The sequence below is a fragment of the Lontra canadensis genome, unplaced genomic scaffold (assembly GCF_010015895.1).
Source record: "Lontra canadensis isolate GAN:19392208 unplaced genomic scaffold, GSC_riverotter_1.0 scaffold71, whole genome shotgun sequence".
Lineage (NCBI taxonomy): Eukaryota > Metazoa > Chordata > Mammalia > Carnivora > Mustelidae > Lontra > Lontra canadensis.
The window spans coordinates 1,085,845-1,105,412 of record NW_022631065.1 but is presented as its reverse complement, the minus strand read 5'-3'; the positions used below and the strand labels follow the sequence as shown (position 1 = coordinate 1,105,412).

Below are 19,568 nucleotides of genomic sequence, written 5' to 3'. Positions count from 1 at the left end.
GTTCGCCTTGAGGATCCCATTTTTATAAATACAGGGCTTGCAGGATGCTGACAAATGCCATCTAGACCAAAAAAGAATGACACGGAACTTTTTTTTTTTTTTTTTTTAAACAAATGAGAACAGAGAAAGAAGAAGTGGTGGCTCTAGACACTGCAATGCATTCACTGTCCAGCTCCGAGAGCCTAGGCTCAACTCTGCTATGAGGGGCCTTGACCAAGCCATGTTGGTCCTTCTCAGCCTTGCAACCTCATTGGGAAGTTAAAACACCAAACAAGATTCCCTTCAAACTGGAAAACTCTGAGTTCAAGAATCTATGACCCTCTTCTGTGGCTCATTAGCTGGCTCTGATTGCAGTTCCAAAATAAGGGTTTCTAGAATTATTTGAAAATCTCTAAAATAAATGTTGGGTCTCCCATGGTAACTCTGATGGTGGAATAGAGTCTAGTGTGTATGTGTGTGTGTTGTTTAAAGTCCTGTATCAATTTCCTCCCCAGCCAACACTCAATTCAGAATATGAGCCGTAGAAAAGCTTAGAATGCCGGAGCCCTTTCATGAACTAAGGCCAGCCTACTCTGAGTACATCTGAGCCTGTCCTGGGGCTATCATACTACATGACAGTAGTATCCTTATCAACCTGCCTCTGGAAGACCCTCTCCACAGCCCCCCATCATGGGACTGGGAAGGGAGACATACTCAGCCTTCTATGAGAACAAATCTGACTTATAATCTGTTGCCCTCCTGACCTCTCCATTCGCTATGGTGTGAAAGCAAATCTATCCAACTTTGTTATTGTTCTTTCTTTACCTGTTGTTTGTTTTCACAGACCCACCTTGCTGCTTTCTGGGCACGTCAGCACAGCACGGCCTGGGGGTTCTAGAACCCCCAGAAATCCTACAGATGTGCCTGGGGACAAGGGAGGGTAATCCATTCCTGATTCTTTAATCTTTTTTTTTTTTTTTTTTTTTTTTTTTGTGGCTGAAACTCTTTAGGAAATTGGACTTGAAGAGGTAAACTGTGTCACTGAACTTTCTATTAATCTGAGATCTTTACTTTCTCCCTCAACTGGTAAGGAATGAGAAAGCCACTTTGCTAACACACACCAAATTCTGTATGTTTTTGATGTTTAAAAAAAAAAATTTTTTTTTTAAGTAAACTCTACCCCTAATGTGGGGCTCAAACTCATGACTCTGAGATCAAGAGTTTCGCGCTCCACTGACCGTGTCAACAAAGTGCCCATTTTGATGTTTTTCTTAGTCGGGGGTGGGGCATGGTGTTCCTGGAAAACCCAGACCTTTAATAATCTGGCATTCCAAGTAAAACAATTTACCACTAACAGGATGCCTGCCATTAGGGCCCACAGAGCCCAGGCTCAGCAAGCAGCTAAGCTTGGCTGCAAGCCCTTGATAAGGTCCTCTTTTCCAGAGGGACACAACAAGTCACAGGGGAAGGCTCCAGCAGAGCCTTCCCAGATATCAAATGCTTGTAACTAATGACAAAGAGAATAAAGACAACAGGTTTTAGTGAGCCAGGCAATTGATAAGAAAGCCACCAGCATAACCACATTTCCCACTGGTAATTCAGAACGAGTTAGTGCTTCCTTCTAAAGAGCTACCCACTTCACTGACAGAGTTAACCCTTCTAACTACACATGCTTCACATCAATGCCAAGCAGGCTCCTTTTCGACATGCTGGATGGAGATGGGGGGCCTTGACTGTGACATAATATTAGATTAACAATCAAAGGAGAAAGAAAGAAAGAGACAGGATTTCTCCAATAGCATCAATTATCAAATTCAACATTCTCCAGGCATTAAACAAAGAAAAAAAAAAAAAACCCAAGTAAGTTAATCACATGTTAGATGCTACCAAATTAACACAAAAAAGAGGCTCTGAAAGGACACTGAAGAGGGACTGGCTCTGGGATTAATACACACATACACACACAGGTGTCGGGAGAAGAAACACCTGGCTCGGATCCAGACCATGGGCTGGTGGGTTGAGGGGGCTGCTGGCCTCTCCACCCGACTGGATCTGTTTGGAGTTAGTCACACCTCTCAACGGGGTTACCTGCCCTTCTCTGAGGTCCAAAGAGAAGACAAAATGAAAGAGTCGAGCCACCTGACAAAGGGGAAAAGAAAAAAAGCCATGGGCACCAAGCCTCCAAAACAGGGTTGAAGGGCGCCATACTGTCTTCACCTAGGACACTCGCTCGCTCACTCAACTTTCTTCCTTCCTCCATTCGCAGCAGATGCAGAGGGAGTGTTTCCAAAGCTCTGTGTGAAGCCCCCACAGAGGAACAAAGGTGAATATGAAACACGATATGGGATTCCTACTCCCAAGGAGCTCACAGTCTAGCCCATTGTGCCTCTAGGCACAAATGCACACAGGCAGCAAATGACAAAGATGACACAGTGTGGGGCCAACTTTCAGAGGAGGGAGAAAGGGCAGCTGGCTGACACCTGAGAGCGGTCTGGAGTCTCAGACTCATGTGAGAGCTCAAATTTGAGTGAAGCCAGGGCCACATGTCTGCTTCCTCCTTGAAGAGCCAGAGGCCCTGAGGGGAGGCTGATGTGGGAGCAGACCCCTCTTCCTGGGCAGGGAGTGGAGGGGATAGGGGAGGGATGTTGCCAAAGGACAATGAGGGGGAGAAAGGACTAGGGTTGGAGAGAGATGGGGGGACAGCATCCCCAAAGACCCATGTGTTCCACTGTTAGTGAGAAGTAGAGCTACAGTTACATTTGCAAATATGCCCACAGTATCGTAAGCAATGAAGCTTTAAAGGAACTAGATCTTATAGTAACATGTATCTGTGATCCAAATTCCTTCAGCCTAGTCCGCACCATATCCCGCATTTAAGTGTCACCCCAGCCTTGCCTCAGGGCAAAGAAGGGAGCCTGCCTTAGTGCCATTTGCTGGCCGCCTTTGGCAGATAAACGTGCCTTCTTCATTCCGAGGGATGTCTGATATAAAATGGTCAAAAGGAGCTGGCAGACAGCCCGAGAAATATCCAGGGCTGAGAATGACTCTAAAATGTTCAGTGGCAGACAGTCCTCTCTCAGGGACTCAGCCATGTGTTCTCGGGGACTGGTGACATACCCCAAGCACTAATCAGGAACTGGCAGCCCAGCGTGTGTGCGCGGGGGGTGGGGGGGAGTAGGGGGTTTGGGGAGGGGCCGTGGTGTTTACAGTGATGCAGGGAACTATGGACTGGGAACTAAACAGTCTCCCTCTGCACCCAGTTTGGCACATCCCAGCTGTGTGACCCTGGGTGAGCCACTCAACACCCAGGCCTCAGTGTCTAGTCCTGTGAAGTAAGGGAGGGGGGGCAAAAATGGCATCTAAGTTCCCTGCCTGCTCTAGCAACCCACAGGTTTGACACTCCTTCTCTCTTGGGGGAGGGCAGGTGCTCACCATTGTAAGCTGACTTCAGGGACCCACTCCCCCAGACACGAAGAGGAGGAAACAATGGAATGGAAAGCCAGGCGGAGAGCAATGAGGGACCTGAACTTGAGGGCTGGAGGGTTTGCCCCAGGGAGACCCAGCACAGGCAAGGCCAACTGGGACAAGAGCCCAGGTAGCACCAGATACTGTGTTCACTACCACACCACAGAGAAAAGATGGGAAGAGTCTAGATCCACATGAGAGGGAAACTCAGCTTCCTCTCCAGAAGAGTCTGAGTTGTAAATAGCTTCCCAATGCCAGCATCTGACGTTCCTTTTATTCTGCTCAACAGAATAACGATCAACCTCGAGATGAATCCAACATAGAGAAGTGAGTAATATGCAACCTTCATGAAGCATGTAGTATGAGCTCTGCATTCTGCGAAGTCTCCAGGTACACTGTCCCATAAATGTTTTGTGGCAGGTACCACGGTCATGCCCATTTTGCAGATGAAGAAACTGAGATGTACAGAGATGAAGCTATAAGTGTGGGAGCTGGGGTTTTTAATCTGGTTCTGCTTACCTCCATGGCCCACCCATGATGTGAAGCTTTGCTCTATTAGCTGAAACAGCAAAAAATATGTACAACAGTACTTCATTCCTTTAACATTGACTGAGCACCTACTAGATAAGACATGAATTATAATGATCACAATAGAGTGCCATATGGTAACCAAGACACAAGAGAACAGTTCCACCTGGAATCAGAAGAGGTTTCCAAGGAGAAGGCGGCTTTTGACCTTAAAAGGTGGACAGGGTTTCAAACGGTGGCAACAGGGACAGATGAAGGCCGAGAGGAGGAGAGGCAGGAAAGAGAAAAGTCTAGAAATAGCACACAGAGTTGCTATTTCTGGAATAAGACAGAAGATGGTGCTGTGAGTATAGTACAAGAGGAGCCAGAAAGGTAAGGAGAGACCAGACAAGGCGGAAGAGCTGGGATCAGGGCTCAAAGAGGAAGGGAGAGGAGTAAGGACTATCTGCGAGTCTACTGCAATCGTCCAAGCCCTGAGGAAGAGAGTGGGGAAGAAGGTCTGGAGGAAGGGAAGGGATGCCAAATGGGCAGTACTTGAAGAGTAACTGGGAAGAAGGAGGAGCATCAAAGATGACTGAGATCTGGAGCCTGAAGGCCCGAGAGGGTGGATGATGATTTCATTGTCATCAGAGAGATGGGACACAAGAGGAGGGTGAACTCAGGGTTAATGAAATGCTGACTAAAGGTATCAAGGAGCCAAGGGGAGGAGAAGTTCAGCAGAGAATCAGAAACACTGTTCTTGAGCCCCTGGCAGAGAAGTCCATCTGAGAACCAGTGCATCAGGGGACAGCTGAAGGTGAGGGAAAGAATGAGATGATCCTGGGAGGGAGAGGAGAATGAGGTGGGGTTCTGGAGAAATCCCACGCAGCACTGTTGGGGTGGGTGGCTATGGGAGGAGGGACAGAGTGAGCAGGAGAGTAGAGTCAGGGAGGAGGAGGAAACCAAGAAGGTGCCACATCACCACAGTTAAGAAGCAGCTCCTTCCTGCTCACAGGTGATCTCGAAAATACTTTCTCAAACCTCCTCTCGGAGACCAGGTAAGCGGGCAGGCTTTTCCTTCCCACTTAGACTTCTGGCTACATAAAGCCTCCACAGGGAAACCTGGAACAGAGAGGCGGCAAGAGACATCTGCATGAGTTCCCAGCCCTTCCTCTTCAGCAGACTGGTGGCTCTGCGTCTTCGGTTGGTTGTCCTCTCCCTGGCCAGCTACCAGGTGCAGTGAGGTAACAGGCAGCAGTTTTGGTAGAAACACCAGAGAAGAGGAATTCAGGAAGATGGGCTGTTGCGCGACGAAGCCAAGATGGTAGACCCGCTCTGGCGGGAAGTCTTGAGTGGCTCTGCTCTGACAAGTTGCAGAAAGCTCAGCTGGGATGTGAGTCCATTTGTTTGGGAGACCTAGAGGGCAGCAATACTTCCAAACTTTTTCAGCGGGCTGTCCATAACAGTTTAGATAAACTTGGTGTTTAACACCAGTTGTCGTGGTGAATTCTAAATATTAATTTTATGTCACACTGTCCTTGGCTAAAACAGAGGGAAGAAGGCTAACTTGATGTAACCCTAGCACAATGGCTGGGGATTGCTCCTCAGCTACTTGGAGGGTGTGACAGTGAAGTGAGACACAGGGACCTGAAGGGGACAGCAGTCTTGTCTTCTTCCTGGGAAGCATCTTCTGAGCAGGAGCCCATACAGGGAAGTTTTATAAAAGGGAATCAATACCTGCCCTCTGATTAACTGTGAACAGGTAGTTTACAATTAATTAGTATACAAAGGTAGCTAGGGAAGAAAAAAAAAAAGGACAACAGGGAACAACTCCAGTCTGGCCAGAAGCCCCAAGTCACTAGTCTTATGAGCTTCTGGGAATGAGCTTCTGGTTCCAAAAATAAAGTTTCTTGGTGGATTGAAAACAGTATTTTTTCCAAGCAAGAGGTTTAGAAAAACCAGCGATGGATAAAAGATAAGGATAATTGAGAGACGACTTAAAAAAAACAACAACTATGATGAACTGTTCTGTAGAGTTTTATTTTCAAGGCAAAATTGAGTGGGAATTTAAAAAATGAGTGGGAAAACACTACAATTTGTCGCTCTGTGTCTTGTGCCCAGCTGTTCAGATGCTAGGGCTGTAACCAAGGCCTGGCTCTATCTTAGTGCCTGTTGACCACGACCATAACTGCAGGCAAAGTGAGTTCTGGCTGGCAAATTGAGGAAACGGAGTCATAGTGTGAAAGTGGGGTGGGACCAGGGAAGACACTGGAGAAATGAGGGTGACGTTGTAAGCTAAGTTTCCTTCTCCTTATTTTGCCGTTGAACCTCAGATCAGCTGAGTGGATAAGGGAGGGGGCCTGTCAAAGTCAGGGCCCTGCAGGTGGAAGGTTGAAAATAAGGCAAAGGAGAACCCAAAAGGCTTCAGAGAGGGCTTGAGGCAGGGCTTCCCAGGAGAACGTTCTGTGATGTTGGAAACATTCTGTGGCCATGCCAGCCATCTGCTACCATGGCTGCTGAGGACTGGGAATGTGACTTAGTATGACTGAGGAACTGTATTCTAAATGTACTTATTTCTAATTAATTCGCATGGAAAGAGCAGCATGGAAAGAGCAGGACTAGAGAATCAAAAAAGTTTACTCTTGAGATCATTCAAGAAGGTTTGGTGAGTAGATACATGTGCAGAATACTAACCAAGTAGGCACTGTTGGGCTCTTTATTCTGTTGTTGTCGTTTCCCTAAGCAAGAAACAAAGGAAAATAATCTGGATCCTCTCATCTCCAGAAGCTAACAATTTAAATAGGAAATATTAGATTCCAGGGAGAAAAGCGCGCATACAATCTGGGGCAGAAAAATCCCGAATTCACAGACTGTCAGCACCACCTGGAGCAGGTGTGTTACCAAGTGACTTTACCAATGGTATGGGTACCAGTGGAACTGGTTTAGGGATAGGATCTCTAGGGGGAGGAAAACAACATTATTTTTCAGGTTATGAGACAAATACAAGCAAGGCTGGTTTACCAGGTCTAAGAACCAGGCAGGTAGAAGAAACCTAGATGTGCTTCCAAGTTCAAAAGGCATAGGGTGGCCTTGGACACCTCACTGTTTTCCAACTTATGTTCAATTGGTTTTTCTCACTATGGTTTCTCTTCCATGTAAGGGTGTGTTTTGCTTATTCTAGAGTATTATTTTTAAAGAGAGAGAGATTTCCAATTCTAGTTTAAAAAAACCCTGGAGCTCACTTTTCCCTCTGAGTGGAATTACTGGCTAGGAAACAACCCCCATCTAGGCACAGAGCCAACATGGAGAAGAGGGACATTCAGACAGATCGTCCCAGAGAAAGTTGTCCTCAGGAAGGAGACAGAGCAGTTTTCATAGAAAGAAAAGATGCATCCACACTTCCAGAGAGAGGGATTAGACCCTGGGAAAAATTGGGAGTGGATTGGGAGTGAGATGGGGGTTTGTGGGCCTGGTGGGGAATCTCCCATGTGTAATTGTGGTGCTGTTTTTTTTTCCAGTTCTAAGACAAAATAATGTTAACATTAATAACAACTTATACTGGTACAATATAGTGTACAAAGTTTCTTTACTCTTCCTGATGATGCAAAAACTCTGCAAACTTTTTTTTGGTGGGGGGGGAGGGGGCAGACAGGGCTCAGGGCTCAACACTACAAGAAAAAAAAACTATTAACTCAAAGTGTGGCTACATTATGTAGTACACCTGAAACTAATATAATCTTACATGCTGATCACATTTCAATGAAAAAAAAAAGGAAAGAAAAAAAAAGCATAAATAAAAGATCTTTTAAGTTCCGTATTTCCTCTCTGGGGAGCCTTCGAAGGATGGAAAAGAGAGCAGAAGACAGGGAGGTGTGAGCTCTCATCTAGGTACTTGAACTCTCGTCTGTCTGAAGTAAGAGACAGTCTTTCATGTAGCTCACACTCTCTTGTGTGTCCATTTGGTTAAATGTAGTAGATATTTAGAGTGAGAACTGATTTGTGAATTGAGGGTGTTTTCTAGGAGGAGAGAGGCAGGGTCCAAGAGTTGTAAATGGGGGCCATGAGTAGGGTGACCCCAAGTCCTGGTTTGCTTGGAACAGGCCTCATGTATACCTATTCCTGCTGTAATTATTCCAGCACCCCTTTCCCTCTCAGATGTGTCCTGGTTTGGACATTAACCCGTACAGTCACCCTAGTCGTGGGAGACTTGGCAGGCTGTCTTTTTTTTCCCCATAAAATTGTTCTGACTATTCCCCTGGTGGGGGGTGGAGGGGGTCACCAAGGTTGTTCAGGGCTCAGTTGGGAGCAGCGCACTGTGCCAGGCTCTTAGGAGCGTTACAAAGAAGGAGAGGAATTTGTCTTCCCACCATAATATTTCTGAACTGGCATGAAGTTGTAAGGAAATGAAACACACACACACACACACACACACACACACACACACACACACACTTTCTCATTCTCCAGGCTAGTGCTTCTAAGAAGCTAATTCTGCATCCTAGGAGTGTTCCAATAAAGTGCTCGAACCCTAATCACCTGTGTGCTTCTGACTCTGGAAGGGGCCTCAGGCAGAGACCTGGGCAGAGCTGCCTGTTTAAAAATTATCTGGGGAACTTGTTAAAAATAGAGATTGGGCCTACTGCCTGAGATTCTGTATCAGCACATCTGAGAATCTATTAAAAAATGATAACAAGGCTTCCCAGGTGGTTTGGACATGAAAGCCAGATTTGGACTCACTGGTGAGTCATCATCCTTTGACCCCTGCCTAGAGTGACCCTTTGTTGCTGTGGAAACCACTGATTTACCCCTCAGCCAGACTGGATTTTACTTCTTCTTCTTTTTTTTAAAGTACACATCTGTTTCAAAAATAGAGGGCATTATTTTTGGAAGAGAAGATGTGCTTTCCCTCTCAAGATATTTATATTTAAAGAGGAGAAGCAAAGTCCCCAAAAGGCAGAAAGCCTTCCCATTTGAAACCAAATTCAGCAGGAAGTGGGCATCCCTCACTACTGTAGGACAACCAGAAAGAACTAATGAGCAGTATTTCCTGAGGCAAGTTTCAGACCGTCTGGAGCTTCCTTAATGTGAGACGCCTGGCTGGAGGCTTGGGCTCACAGTGGTCTGAGGGGTTGGCGGATGGTTGGCCAAGATGGCATCAAGAGAGGCTCCAGCCTGAGGCAGACCTGGAAAAGGACGGCCCTGCCGAATTACGGTCAGAGTAACATTTGCACACACGCTGCTATACGGTCAGGAGACCCACACTGATGAATATCTCACATTTTTTGGACATGAAACAGTGACCCATCTTCCTTCAGGCTTCAGAAGCAGAAGAGATGGGGCGGAGGGGCCAAGAGAAGGTTTCTCTGTAGCTTCATGTTGCAAAGTTGGCCTGATGAATTAAGAGTTTAGCAATGCTGAGTTCTATCTTTTAGCTTTGAAAATAAAAGCACGAAATGGTTACATCTCAAACAGAAGGATCTCAGCGTTCACTGTTCCTTGTAAATCCTGATACCTCTCCTTGGCACACCAAAGCGGAATGTCCCCTCCCAGGATAGTCACTGGGATCCGTCACCTCACCAGAAGCTACTGGAGTATGGGGGACACCACACTACGTTTCTGTGTTATAGAAGGAGCTGGTGCTTCTCTGAATAGGGATCATTCCTTTTGGGTTTTCCTTCTCTCCCTCTCTCAGATTTTGTCTGCAGAATGCCTTGGCTTCAAGTGGATGGTACTTTTCAAACAAACACTCAACCCCAAGAGGTAAGCCTTTTTTCCAGAAATGCTTCTAATGTGCTTCTTGGTTTAGGGCACAGAAAACCGGGCTCGGTCCCCTGATCCAGCAGGCTATCGATACACTCCATGTGACCATCCACTCAGGGCCCATGGACCACGAAGGTCGGTATCAAATATCCTCCAAAGCCTTTCACAACTCTGCTCCCCCTTGCCTAAAACCCTCAGTCACCACCTAGGACATAGGGCTTCCCTTTGCTCACACAACTCACCTCCCAGCCAGTGGGTCTTCCCAAATACTAGTATAACTTCCTCTCTTCCACCTCAGCTGAAGGCAGACCCCTCCTCCACATTTGGACTGGGGATAAGGACTGTCACCAGGATACACAAGGCAATCTGCTGGATTTACTCCAAGGGAAATGTCTACCAATTTAATTTTTCAAAGCTGAGCACATGATGAGAAACGGACACAAGGACAAGGAGAATGTGATGTGAGACAGATGAAGCTAGAGAGGACCACAAGAGGACATGAACGGGGCTGGATGGAAAGGGAAGGAAGTGAGGTCTCCATCCCAGCATCCCACGCGACCAGTCTTTACTTCAAACCTCCTCCAGCTCTTGTTGCCGCTGCTACACACATCTTCCCCCTCCGTGTCTGAACCACTCACCTCCTGTGGGACCCTGGGCTCCTCCCTGGGGTCTGCTGTGCCACGTGTGCGTAGAGCCACCCACTCACGCCGGTAGTCTCCCACCTGGCCATATTTTGATTTAGGGGTCTCCCGCAGTGCACCCTGGGAAACTGTAGAGAAGAGCTCACTCCTCCCTTTTTGTTTCCTCTTTCCCTCAGGCTGAAGCTCTGAAGTAATTCAGAGGTCTTCATCTGGGACCCACCATGAGTTTCCGGAGCTCTGGGAACCTCTTAATACTGCACACATCGTTTGTGTGTGAGCGTGTTTGTGTGTGTCTGTGTGCATGTGTGTGTGCATGGGCACAATTTTCTGGGGGTAAGATGCACCAATTTTTTTCCATCAGATTTTCAAAGGGACCCCCAAAAGATGAGGAACCACTGATTGGTCCTAGTCCTGAGCCTGTCCTGTGCAAGTTGTGTGGGTGATGAACAGTGTGGGTGGGCGGGCTGGAGATGCTCACACGTTGTGATGCTCAGCAACAGGCCCCCACCCCAGTCCCCCGCACAGTACCTTGGAAGCAGCCATCACTGCCGCTGTGGCCGCCACATTCAAGCCCCGCTTCCCAAAGTGCACAAGGGCATCGTAACTTCGGTCTTTTGCTTGGACCAAGCAATCATCAATTTCCTGTTGAAGGAAAAGCAGAGGCACACTGAGTTGGAAGGTCCAAATAAATCTCTGTTCTTTCCTCCCTTCTGAGCACTGGGCTTGGCAGCGTGCCCAATCACGGATTCTCGTTGAGACTGAAAAGTCATAGACACTTTGGGGTGTGTGTTTGGAGGAAGAGTAGACAGGAGGAGGAGGGGAAACAGAAGAGATACAGGGAAGTGAAAGAGGAATTAAAAAAAAAAAACAACACAGCGACTTACTGATCTAGGAAGGTTTTCTTTGAGCAATAGCCTAGGATTGTTCCTAAAGTCCTCTAACCTTCCAGGAAGGCTCCAGGGGTCCTGGATGTGGACGGCCCTGCATTCTACACACAGCTACTCTCCAAGACATTGAAGGAACAGAAGAACTGAAGGAGAGAATGCCAAGAATCCAGCATCTAACCTCAGACCTGCCACTAACTGGCTGTCAGGGATCGGCAAGTGTTTAGCATCTGAAAAATGAGGACAGTGACAGTATCTAACTAATGGAGCACAACAAGGATTACATGAGACAATTTTAGTAAAGATCTAACACAGTGGCTGGTTTCAGTAAGTGAGGACCACTGTCATCTTCCTATCTCAAGGGGGTCAGGCCCTTGCAGCTCTGAAATCCTACTATTCTATAGCTATTTCATACTATATCCAAATCCCTCCCATGTAGGTATCAAGGGGGAGAGATGACATAAAAAGAGGTAAGTGCTATTTTTGTTGATAAGGGAGATCATTTTATGGATAATGAAATAAAAACAGAAATGAGAAGTCATCCAACAATATCCCCAGGGTCAGGGGAGAGGTTGGAAAGAGGATTGAAGTCTCTTTCCTTGAGGGACCAAAACAGTGGTTTACTTCAAATTTGCATCGAGTCTGGCTTATTCTTTTTGTTTGTTTGGGCTGGGTTGTTTTGTTGTCACTGTTTAAAGAACGGCTGTTTTGTACATCACAGTAGCTCATTTCGGAGTTCAGTAATACAATGACACTTGTCCTTGGACTCATTTGAAGTTCAGCACATCAGTGCATTTCCTTTGATTTGAGGTATCAAGTGGGACAGTCAACCCCTGTGCATTCCTTGTTTAAGACTTCCCCAGGAAGTCCCCACACTAAGTTTTCATTGTGACCCCTGACTGACTCTGGTGGGGATTCTTGGCAGCTCATAAGAGTCAGTCACCTTCACTTTACTGGAAATGACATTGGTGGCTTCAGGGTAAGCCCAGCAAGAAAGGGAAGTGCCAAGAATAGGGATTTGTCAACCAGGTCATGAGAGAGCTCCCATTCCCCAAAATCCACCCTTCCGACACAGGCAGTGCTGTATCCTGGTTCCTAAAAGCGTTCTCAGAAATGTCTATAGTAGTCTGCTCATCCAATTACTATGTTCCCCTAAAATCTCCCCGCAGAAGGCCAAAGTACTCAACTTTCAGAAACAATAGAAATTTATATATAAAGCCACCTACAGGGCTCCTATTTTAAGAATCATATCTTAATCAGTTTAGAAGATCATGTAATAGAATTAATGAATTATACAATATTGGACTCAGTAATCCCGCTCTTGGCAATTTATTCTAAGATAATAAGTCAAAAGAAGAAATTAATCTCAAGGTACTGTGGGGTTCATGAATCTTTATGAGGATCAAGTACAAATAGGTTATGCGCAAACATGTTTAAGATCTCAGAATTTAAATATATATTAAGGGTTTCTGTTGTTTTTTGTTATTTGGGGGTTTTTTGGTATACTTAAAATTTTAAAGAAAAGACTGGTATGCAAAAAAAACAAAGTTATCAAAGCAATTTAGTAAGACAAAGGTAATGCATTTATTATTGTATGAAATCTTAAAAAAAAACAGTAGAGCAATCCAGTGAAAGCAAATCTTGCAAATTAAGTTCAGTAGAGATGTTAAACAAAAAATCATTTTACGGACAGTGCCATTATAAGTAGCTTATAATTAAATTTCTCTTCAAGAGATATAAGTTGTAATTCTTACTTGAATTCTTAGTTGTTGCTGACCCTTTCCTGTAATTTTTCCCTGTCTTATTTTTCCCATCTCTGGCATTAGACAAATCTATATTTTCATTGCAAAGATGTTTGTGAAGCAACTCGAAGCAAAATAAACACAGAAGGTAAATAGCATGAAACAAATTATTATGACTGCTCTCACTAGTCCTTACCAACTGATAATTACCAAAATAGCAGGGATTCCATTGGTAGGCATGTATTTATCATGGAACAATAAAGCAAACACTGCACAAGAATTTCTTATCTTCCAGTGTCTGTCCGTAGCTATCTGGGCACTAGTTCAAGTCATTTAATCTCATTATGGTTCCATTTTCCTATGGTACGTTTTAAAAGTATTTTTCAATAGTCTATGTAAAAATCATATCTACAAAAGGATGGGAGCTGAGCATGATGAAAGGAAGGAAATTCAGCTTGGGGAGTTGAATTATGAGTGAATCTTTTGTTGTTTTTTGTTTCAATTTATGGAAATGCTTTTCAATCAGTAATGATACATAACATCTTTTTGAGGATCTCACCACGATTTCTAAACATGTCAGAAAAATACATTAAAAAAAGAAGATTAGAAGGAACAAATTGTTGGAGGGAAATAAGAGAAAATCGAGGGTCTCCTACAACACTTTGTCCTTTTTACTGATCGCTTTTTAAATTTTTTACTTGCCGGAAGGAGTGAAAGCCTGAGCAGCATAAATTACCTTTTCTTTTGAAGACAGCGTGGGATGTACAAACTTCCTGTATAGGAGGCTGGAGCCTTTTGTGTAGGGAGACAGCAACCAGGCTACAAAGGCTATTTTTAGTTCATAATAGAATGGAAACCTGGAGAGAGATGAGAAAATACACGTTCTATTCGGTTCTCGGCAACACAGCCGCGAGACCCAGCTACACAAATGCCTCTTCTGCAGGCCTCCGGATCCCTCCTGCCGCCACTGGTGAAGGGTGTACGCACTTGCCAACACAGAGCAAAAGCCCAAAGCCGCCTTTTTTTTCCCTTCCTTTTTCTAAGATTTTATTTTTTATTATTTTTATTTTTTTAAAGATTTTATTTATTTGAGAGAGAGAAAATGAAAGAGAGAGAACACAAGACGGGGGAGGGTTAAAGGGAGAAGCAGACTCCCCACTGAGCAGGGAGCCCAATGCGGAACTCGATCTTGGGACTCCAGAATCATGACCAGAGCCAAAGGCAGAAACTTAACCGAATGAGCCACCAGGTGCCCTAAGATTTTATTTTTTTAAGTAATCTTTACACCCAACATGGGGCTCAAATTCACAACCCTGAGATCAAGACTTGCACGTTCCACCAACTGAGCCAGCCAGCACCTGCTGCCCCTCCCCCATGATCCTCCTCCCCTCACACAAGGCATCTTTTCAAAGCAGGTTCTTGTTTTCTCTTTTTGTCAAAGCAAGCCAGGGACCGAGGCTCTCTCCAGCAACCACCCTGCGGCCATGCTTGGCAACTGCTGGGGCTTCCTGCAGGGTTCCACTTGTTGCGGTGGGAGCCGGGGCTCCAGCCACAGCCATGGCCCTCTGAGCCCTACACCGAGCCACTGACTCTTCACTGGTGGCCAAGAAGGCACAAACCCCTGGAGGATTTAGAACAGGGAGGAGCTAACCAAGAATCTCCAGACAGAATCAAAGCTTCCCCTTCTTGGCTGTCTTTTTGGTCTCAAAAGAGGCAGGGATAGGAGCCAAACTCTTGCCAGCAAAAAGGATGCTACTCACCCTAATATATCCTACGGCAGGTGAACAGATTCATGCCAAGAGAAGAGTTCAGAGCGCAGATAACCTACAATCCTGGAGTCAGAAGTCCTGAGTACTATTCATTCATTCATCACATGAACACTTATCCACTCCAACACGTGTTAGCTTGTGCTGAGCACTGAGGACACAATGGTGAATAAAAAAGACTGATCCCTGCTCTCTTGGGGCTTTCAGTCTAGTGGGAAAGAGATAAGAGTGTCTTGTATCTTTGGAACTGATGTCCAGGCAGAAAAACAGAGACTGATCAAACAACTGCAAAAGACACAGAACAGCAACCAGAGACAAGTGTCAAAATGGGCCTCTGCCAGCCCATGTGGTGCCTTTGTATGCCAGCCCCTTCAACTGGAGGCAGTCCGAGCATGACTAGTGAACAGGGCTTCATTAGAATTTCAGCCCCACCTGCCACCTTGGCCAGATATCTTGTGCTATGTACAACCTGTGCAACAATACTTGGCTGTTCTGCTGTGTACTAATACCATGTCTTTTTATTTTCTTTATTCTAATGCTTTGGCATCTTGGGGCCTTCCTGACTCTGAAGAGACTGTCCCTCCCTGGGTTAGCCAATTCTGAAAGATAGCAAACAACTCACCCACAAACAAGCCTTTCAAATGTAAACCAACCAATCCAGAACCCATATCCCAACCACCTCCTCTAGGAGCTCTCACACTCTGGCCCACTCTCCAGCTGCTCTAATCACTCCAGGGCCAGGTACCAGCCAACAAGGGACAGCCCCAATACCCCAGAGCCCATAGAAATTATTCAGACTAGTTGCTCCTAAACATGTTTACTCTGCCTTGCCTGTTCCTTCCATGGAAACCACCATAAAAATTCTTGCCCACACTTCCTACCTCTGCTTCTTGACTGACCTCACGCGTGCTGTGCCTCCTGTTTCTAGGGACCTGTGAGTTTAACAACCTGCTCCCTTCATGACAGTCATTCCTGAGTCTGTGCATCTTACCATGCTGGATTAAAACAAATCCCGGGTACCCTTAGAACATGATCCTCTGAGGGAAAAGGACACCCGCGTTAGTCTCAAGAATCAGAGAAGTAAATTCCTCCCACTCACGCTCTCGCCCCCCATAACGCAGCTGAAAATAAAGAGTGATTTCTGGCAAGTCAGTTCAGAGCCACCAACTCTCACACAGACTCCCAAATCAGCAGCTCCAGCCACCCTGCTCTCCTCATCGAGGTCCCTGGTCCGCTGCCTTTGGCCTCTGGCAGGCTCTTGCCGAACATTCCCTCTGCAACTCCAGGACACTGTCATGTCAAGACTGCTGAATGTTTCACAGCCATCAGACAAGAGGCTGAAGGAACAGAGGCATGATTTTGCCACACTGGAACCCTCCACTGATTATTAATGAAGGAAATTTTGTCTTGAAAACAACTATTTACCAGCCCCAAGGGGAAGGCAAATGAATCTAGCAAGCTCAGGCATCAGTACAAGATACACAGTCCCAAGGGATCTATCACACGGCACTGCTTTTGTTGGCTATGTGAAAGATGTTTTTGTAACAGGTAATACATGCATATAGTTTTAAAAAATTCAAATATCCAAAAGAGTATACAACAAAGAGTCTTCTTCACATCCTAGACTTTTAGTCCCTTTTCCAAAAGCAAAAGCATTATCAGTAGTAGACTTCAGACACCTAAGATAGACAATCATGTGGGTATACGTGACTCCTTTAGCAACCCCAAACGCACATGGTAATATTCGATAATCCCTTTCCCACACCACACTTCCCTCATCAAGAACACACCCCTAATAGTATACTTTGGGGGATGATCTTGAGCTATCCCTGGAATCATCACCCCAGAACTAGGCCCTTGTGAAGTATCATAAGGGTCTCCCAGTTGAGCCACTCAGACCCTGTTACCCAGAGGCCTTGGGTTCGCTTGGCTCTACCATTGCAATTACCACCAACCAGCTGAAGGTGAAGGAGAAGTCACCTTCACCTGACCTACCACCGTCCCAGCCTCACCCAAGAGGTGGAGAAGGACCATGCTCGTTCCTTGATGATAAGTCCTTGAACTGTCCTGACTGCTAGGATATATTTGCCTCCCCAGATACAGGTGCACAGCTCTGGAGTGCATGGGGGAGGTGAAGGCTCCCACCCTTCCGATGATCTACCTTCACACTCCTGAGGGGTAACTGTTTCCTCAGAGGCTTGGACACATGATGAAATTGCCAAAACACATGCAATTAATGTGCACAGAAAATTTCTGGAAGAACACACAGGTAACTTTTAACAGTCACATCCCTGGGGAGAGAGAATAAAGGCCTGGGGGAAAAGGGCCTCACTTTTTAGTGTACGGTTTCAATTTCATTTTGCCATGTGATACAGTGTTTTGTAAATGTTAAAAAACTAGGTGAAATCACCTATGAATGTTGTGAGAGAAGTCACCATCCTCTGTCTCCTGTGACCATATATGACTGCTGTTTACATCAATAGAAAGTTTAAAAGAAGTTAACTATGAAGAGAAAACTGCCCTAGGGGAGTGGTAGAAAGAGGGCAGTGGGGATGAGCGAGGAGGGAGGAGGGGAGGAAGATAAAGGGAAGGGGCCATCTCCAATCCTGGAAGTGAACCAGTGTTAACGATGCTTCCCAGGAAGACAGAAGGTGCCTCCAGGAAGAACAGAAGCTTCACTCTCTCAATCTCTCTCTCTCTCTCTCTCTCTCTCTCATTACAGAGAGTGCAGAGCTGCCAAGCTGGTGTCCATGTCCCTGGAAGGGGGGAAATAGGGCTCTGTCTGTCTGATCAGCCTATTCTGTGCCATTCCCTGAGCAAGAGGCAGGAGGGAGTGGGAAGACTCTGCCCAAAAACAGCTGTGACCTATAACGCCTTCAAGTTTGCAGAGAAAGAGAAAGCAGGCTGAGGGCAGGACCAGACTATGGGCTAAAGCAGGCAGTGAAGGTTCCCAACCTCTTTCTTGCAGAAGATTGTCAAGACCCTCACATCCCATACATAAACCGCTGGACAGCTCTTGCTACGCTGGGCCAGCTGAGGCCTCCACACGGATCAGGAAGAGGGGGAGTCTACCTGCACCCACACATAGGCACCCAAACCCCAGGTATCAGAGGCCTTCCGGCGGTGGGAAGAATTTTGGTCCCATGACCTTCTCATCCATATGTTCCCTTCCCATGGCAAAAGGGATCCTGAAGACGTAATTGAGATTATCAGCCAGTTGGCTTTAAAATAGGGAAATTATATTGGATTATTGGGGGTAGGTCTAATCTAATAACATGATCCCTTAAAAGCAGAAGTCAAGCTCTTTCTCTGGCCAGCAGCAGAAGGCAGAGATTTTAAGCTTGAGAAGGCTCTGACAGGCACTGCGGGCTTGAAGCTGAAGTGGGAGGCACTTGTCAAGGAAATGGGGACCTCAGTATTACAGCCACAAGAAACTGAATTCTGCCTACTCTCCAAATAAGCCTGAAGTGGCATCTCCCCTAGAGTCTCCAGAGAAGAGTTCAGGATGGCCCACACCCTGACTTTGGCTTCATGGGTCCCTGAGCAGAGGACTAAGTGGATTCTACCTGGACTTCTGACTCACAGAAACTGAAATACTTAATTTCTGTGGTTTTAAAGCTCCTAAACCTGTGACAATTTGTTACAGCAGCAACAGAAAGCTCATTCACTCCCCCCAAATCAAAATCAAATCAATTCCAGAGATAGCTGATAAGCATTTATTAAGTATGAAACTCTGAAGTCCCAGGGCCATGAGTAAAAATATACTCCAATTACCAGGGACAGTACACCCATCACTAGACCAGATTTCTACTTGGCCAAGAGCAGTGAGACAGAAATACCAATACCCCTGGAAAGAGCTCATAAGACTAACACTAGTCCCCCATGATATTTGCGAGGAGGGACAGAAGGACAGCAGAAGGCCACCCAGCACCACACACAGGACACTGTTCAGAGGGAAGACCAGAGGACATGAGGTGGTGGCCATGATGTTTAACTGACGACACAGTCCTTACTGGGCCTGGCCTGTTTCCCTCATCTCCCCATGGGGTACAGGAACCACCCCCCGCAACGTGGCTTTACCCAATATGGGGCCTTACTCCTGGTACCAGACCCTGCAGCCTGGGGAAGACAAAGGATGCTCAGCAGAGCTCCTTCTCTACTCCTGGAGACTCCTGGAGACTTAGCCCATCCTGAGTCTGTGGTTTATTAGGGCACATGGCACCAACATTATACATTAGGTAATCCACATTTCTTCCCTACATAATGGCTGAGACATCTATGTCTCCTAGTGGGGATGAAGCCAGCCTCCTTTCGGGGGAAGACTACACACTAAGGTCTTTAAGACCATTGATCCAAAACAAGATTCACAGAAGTGGTATTCGGGTCTCATTCTTGGCCTATGACATCCCAGAGGGTAAGTTCATACTGAAGCTCTTTGGGTAAGGAGTTTCTCTAAAGTGGAAATATTTTTATTATTCTTTCTGATGATAATTGATCATGGTGAAACATTCATACAACATAGCCTAATAAAAAACCAACCCCATGATTCCAAGTTGTAGAAATAAAATTGGTTAACGAATGGGTATTTCTGAACTACTTTTAGTACTATACATTTAGTATACATTCACATATGGTACAGAGAAAGTTAGGCCCATTAAGGAGAAATAAGATGCTACACATTATCTACAGCCTCTTTCACCTTCAAAGATGCAATATATCGGGGCGCCTGGGTGGCTCAGTGGGTTAAAGCCTCTGCCTTCGGCTCAGGTCATGATCCCAGGGTTCTGGGATCGAGTCCCGCATCGGGATCTCTGCTTAGCGGGG

General features: G+C 45.9%; 1 protein-coding gene across 3 annotated transcripts in view; it reads right to left on the bottom strand.

Moving 5' to 3' along the window:
• The window catches only part of REEP1 (receptor accessory protein 1), a 103,647-nt gene that overhangs the window by 18,519 nt on the left and 65,560 nt on the right, over positions 1–19,568 (bottom strand). For all 3 annotated transcript variants that reach the window (XR_004385348.1, XM_032880630.1, XM_032880631.1), the window contains exons 4-5: positions 13,715–13,835; positions 10,881–10,994 (exon numbers count right to left, since the gene is read on the bottom strand). Coding sequence is in view for 2 of the 3 variants with exons in the window: in XM_032880630.1 (XP_032736521.1) it covers positions 10,881–10,994; positions 13,715–13,835 (235 nt within the window). In the remaining variant the exon portion in view is untranslated. The remainder of the gene's footprint in view (positions 1–10,880; positions 10,995–13,714; positions 13,836–19,568) is intronic.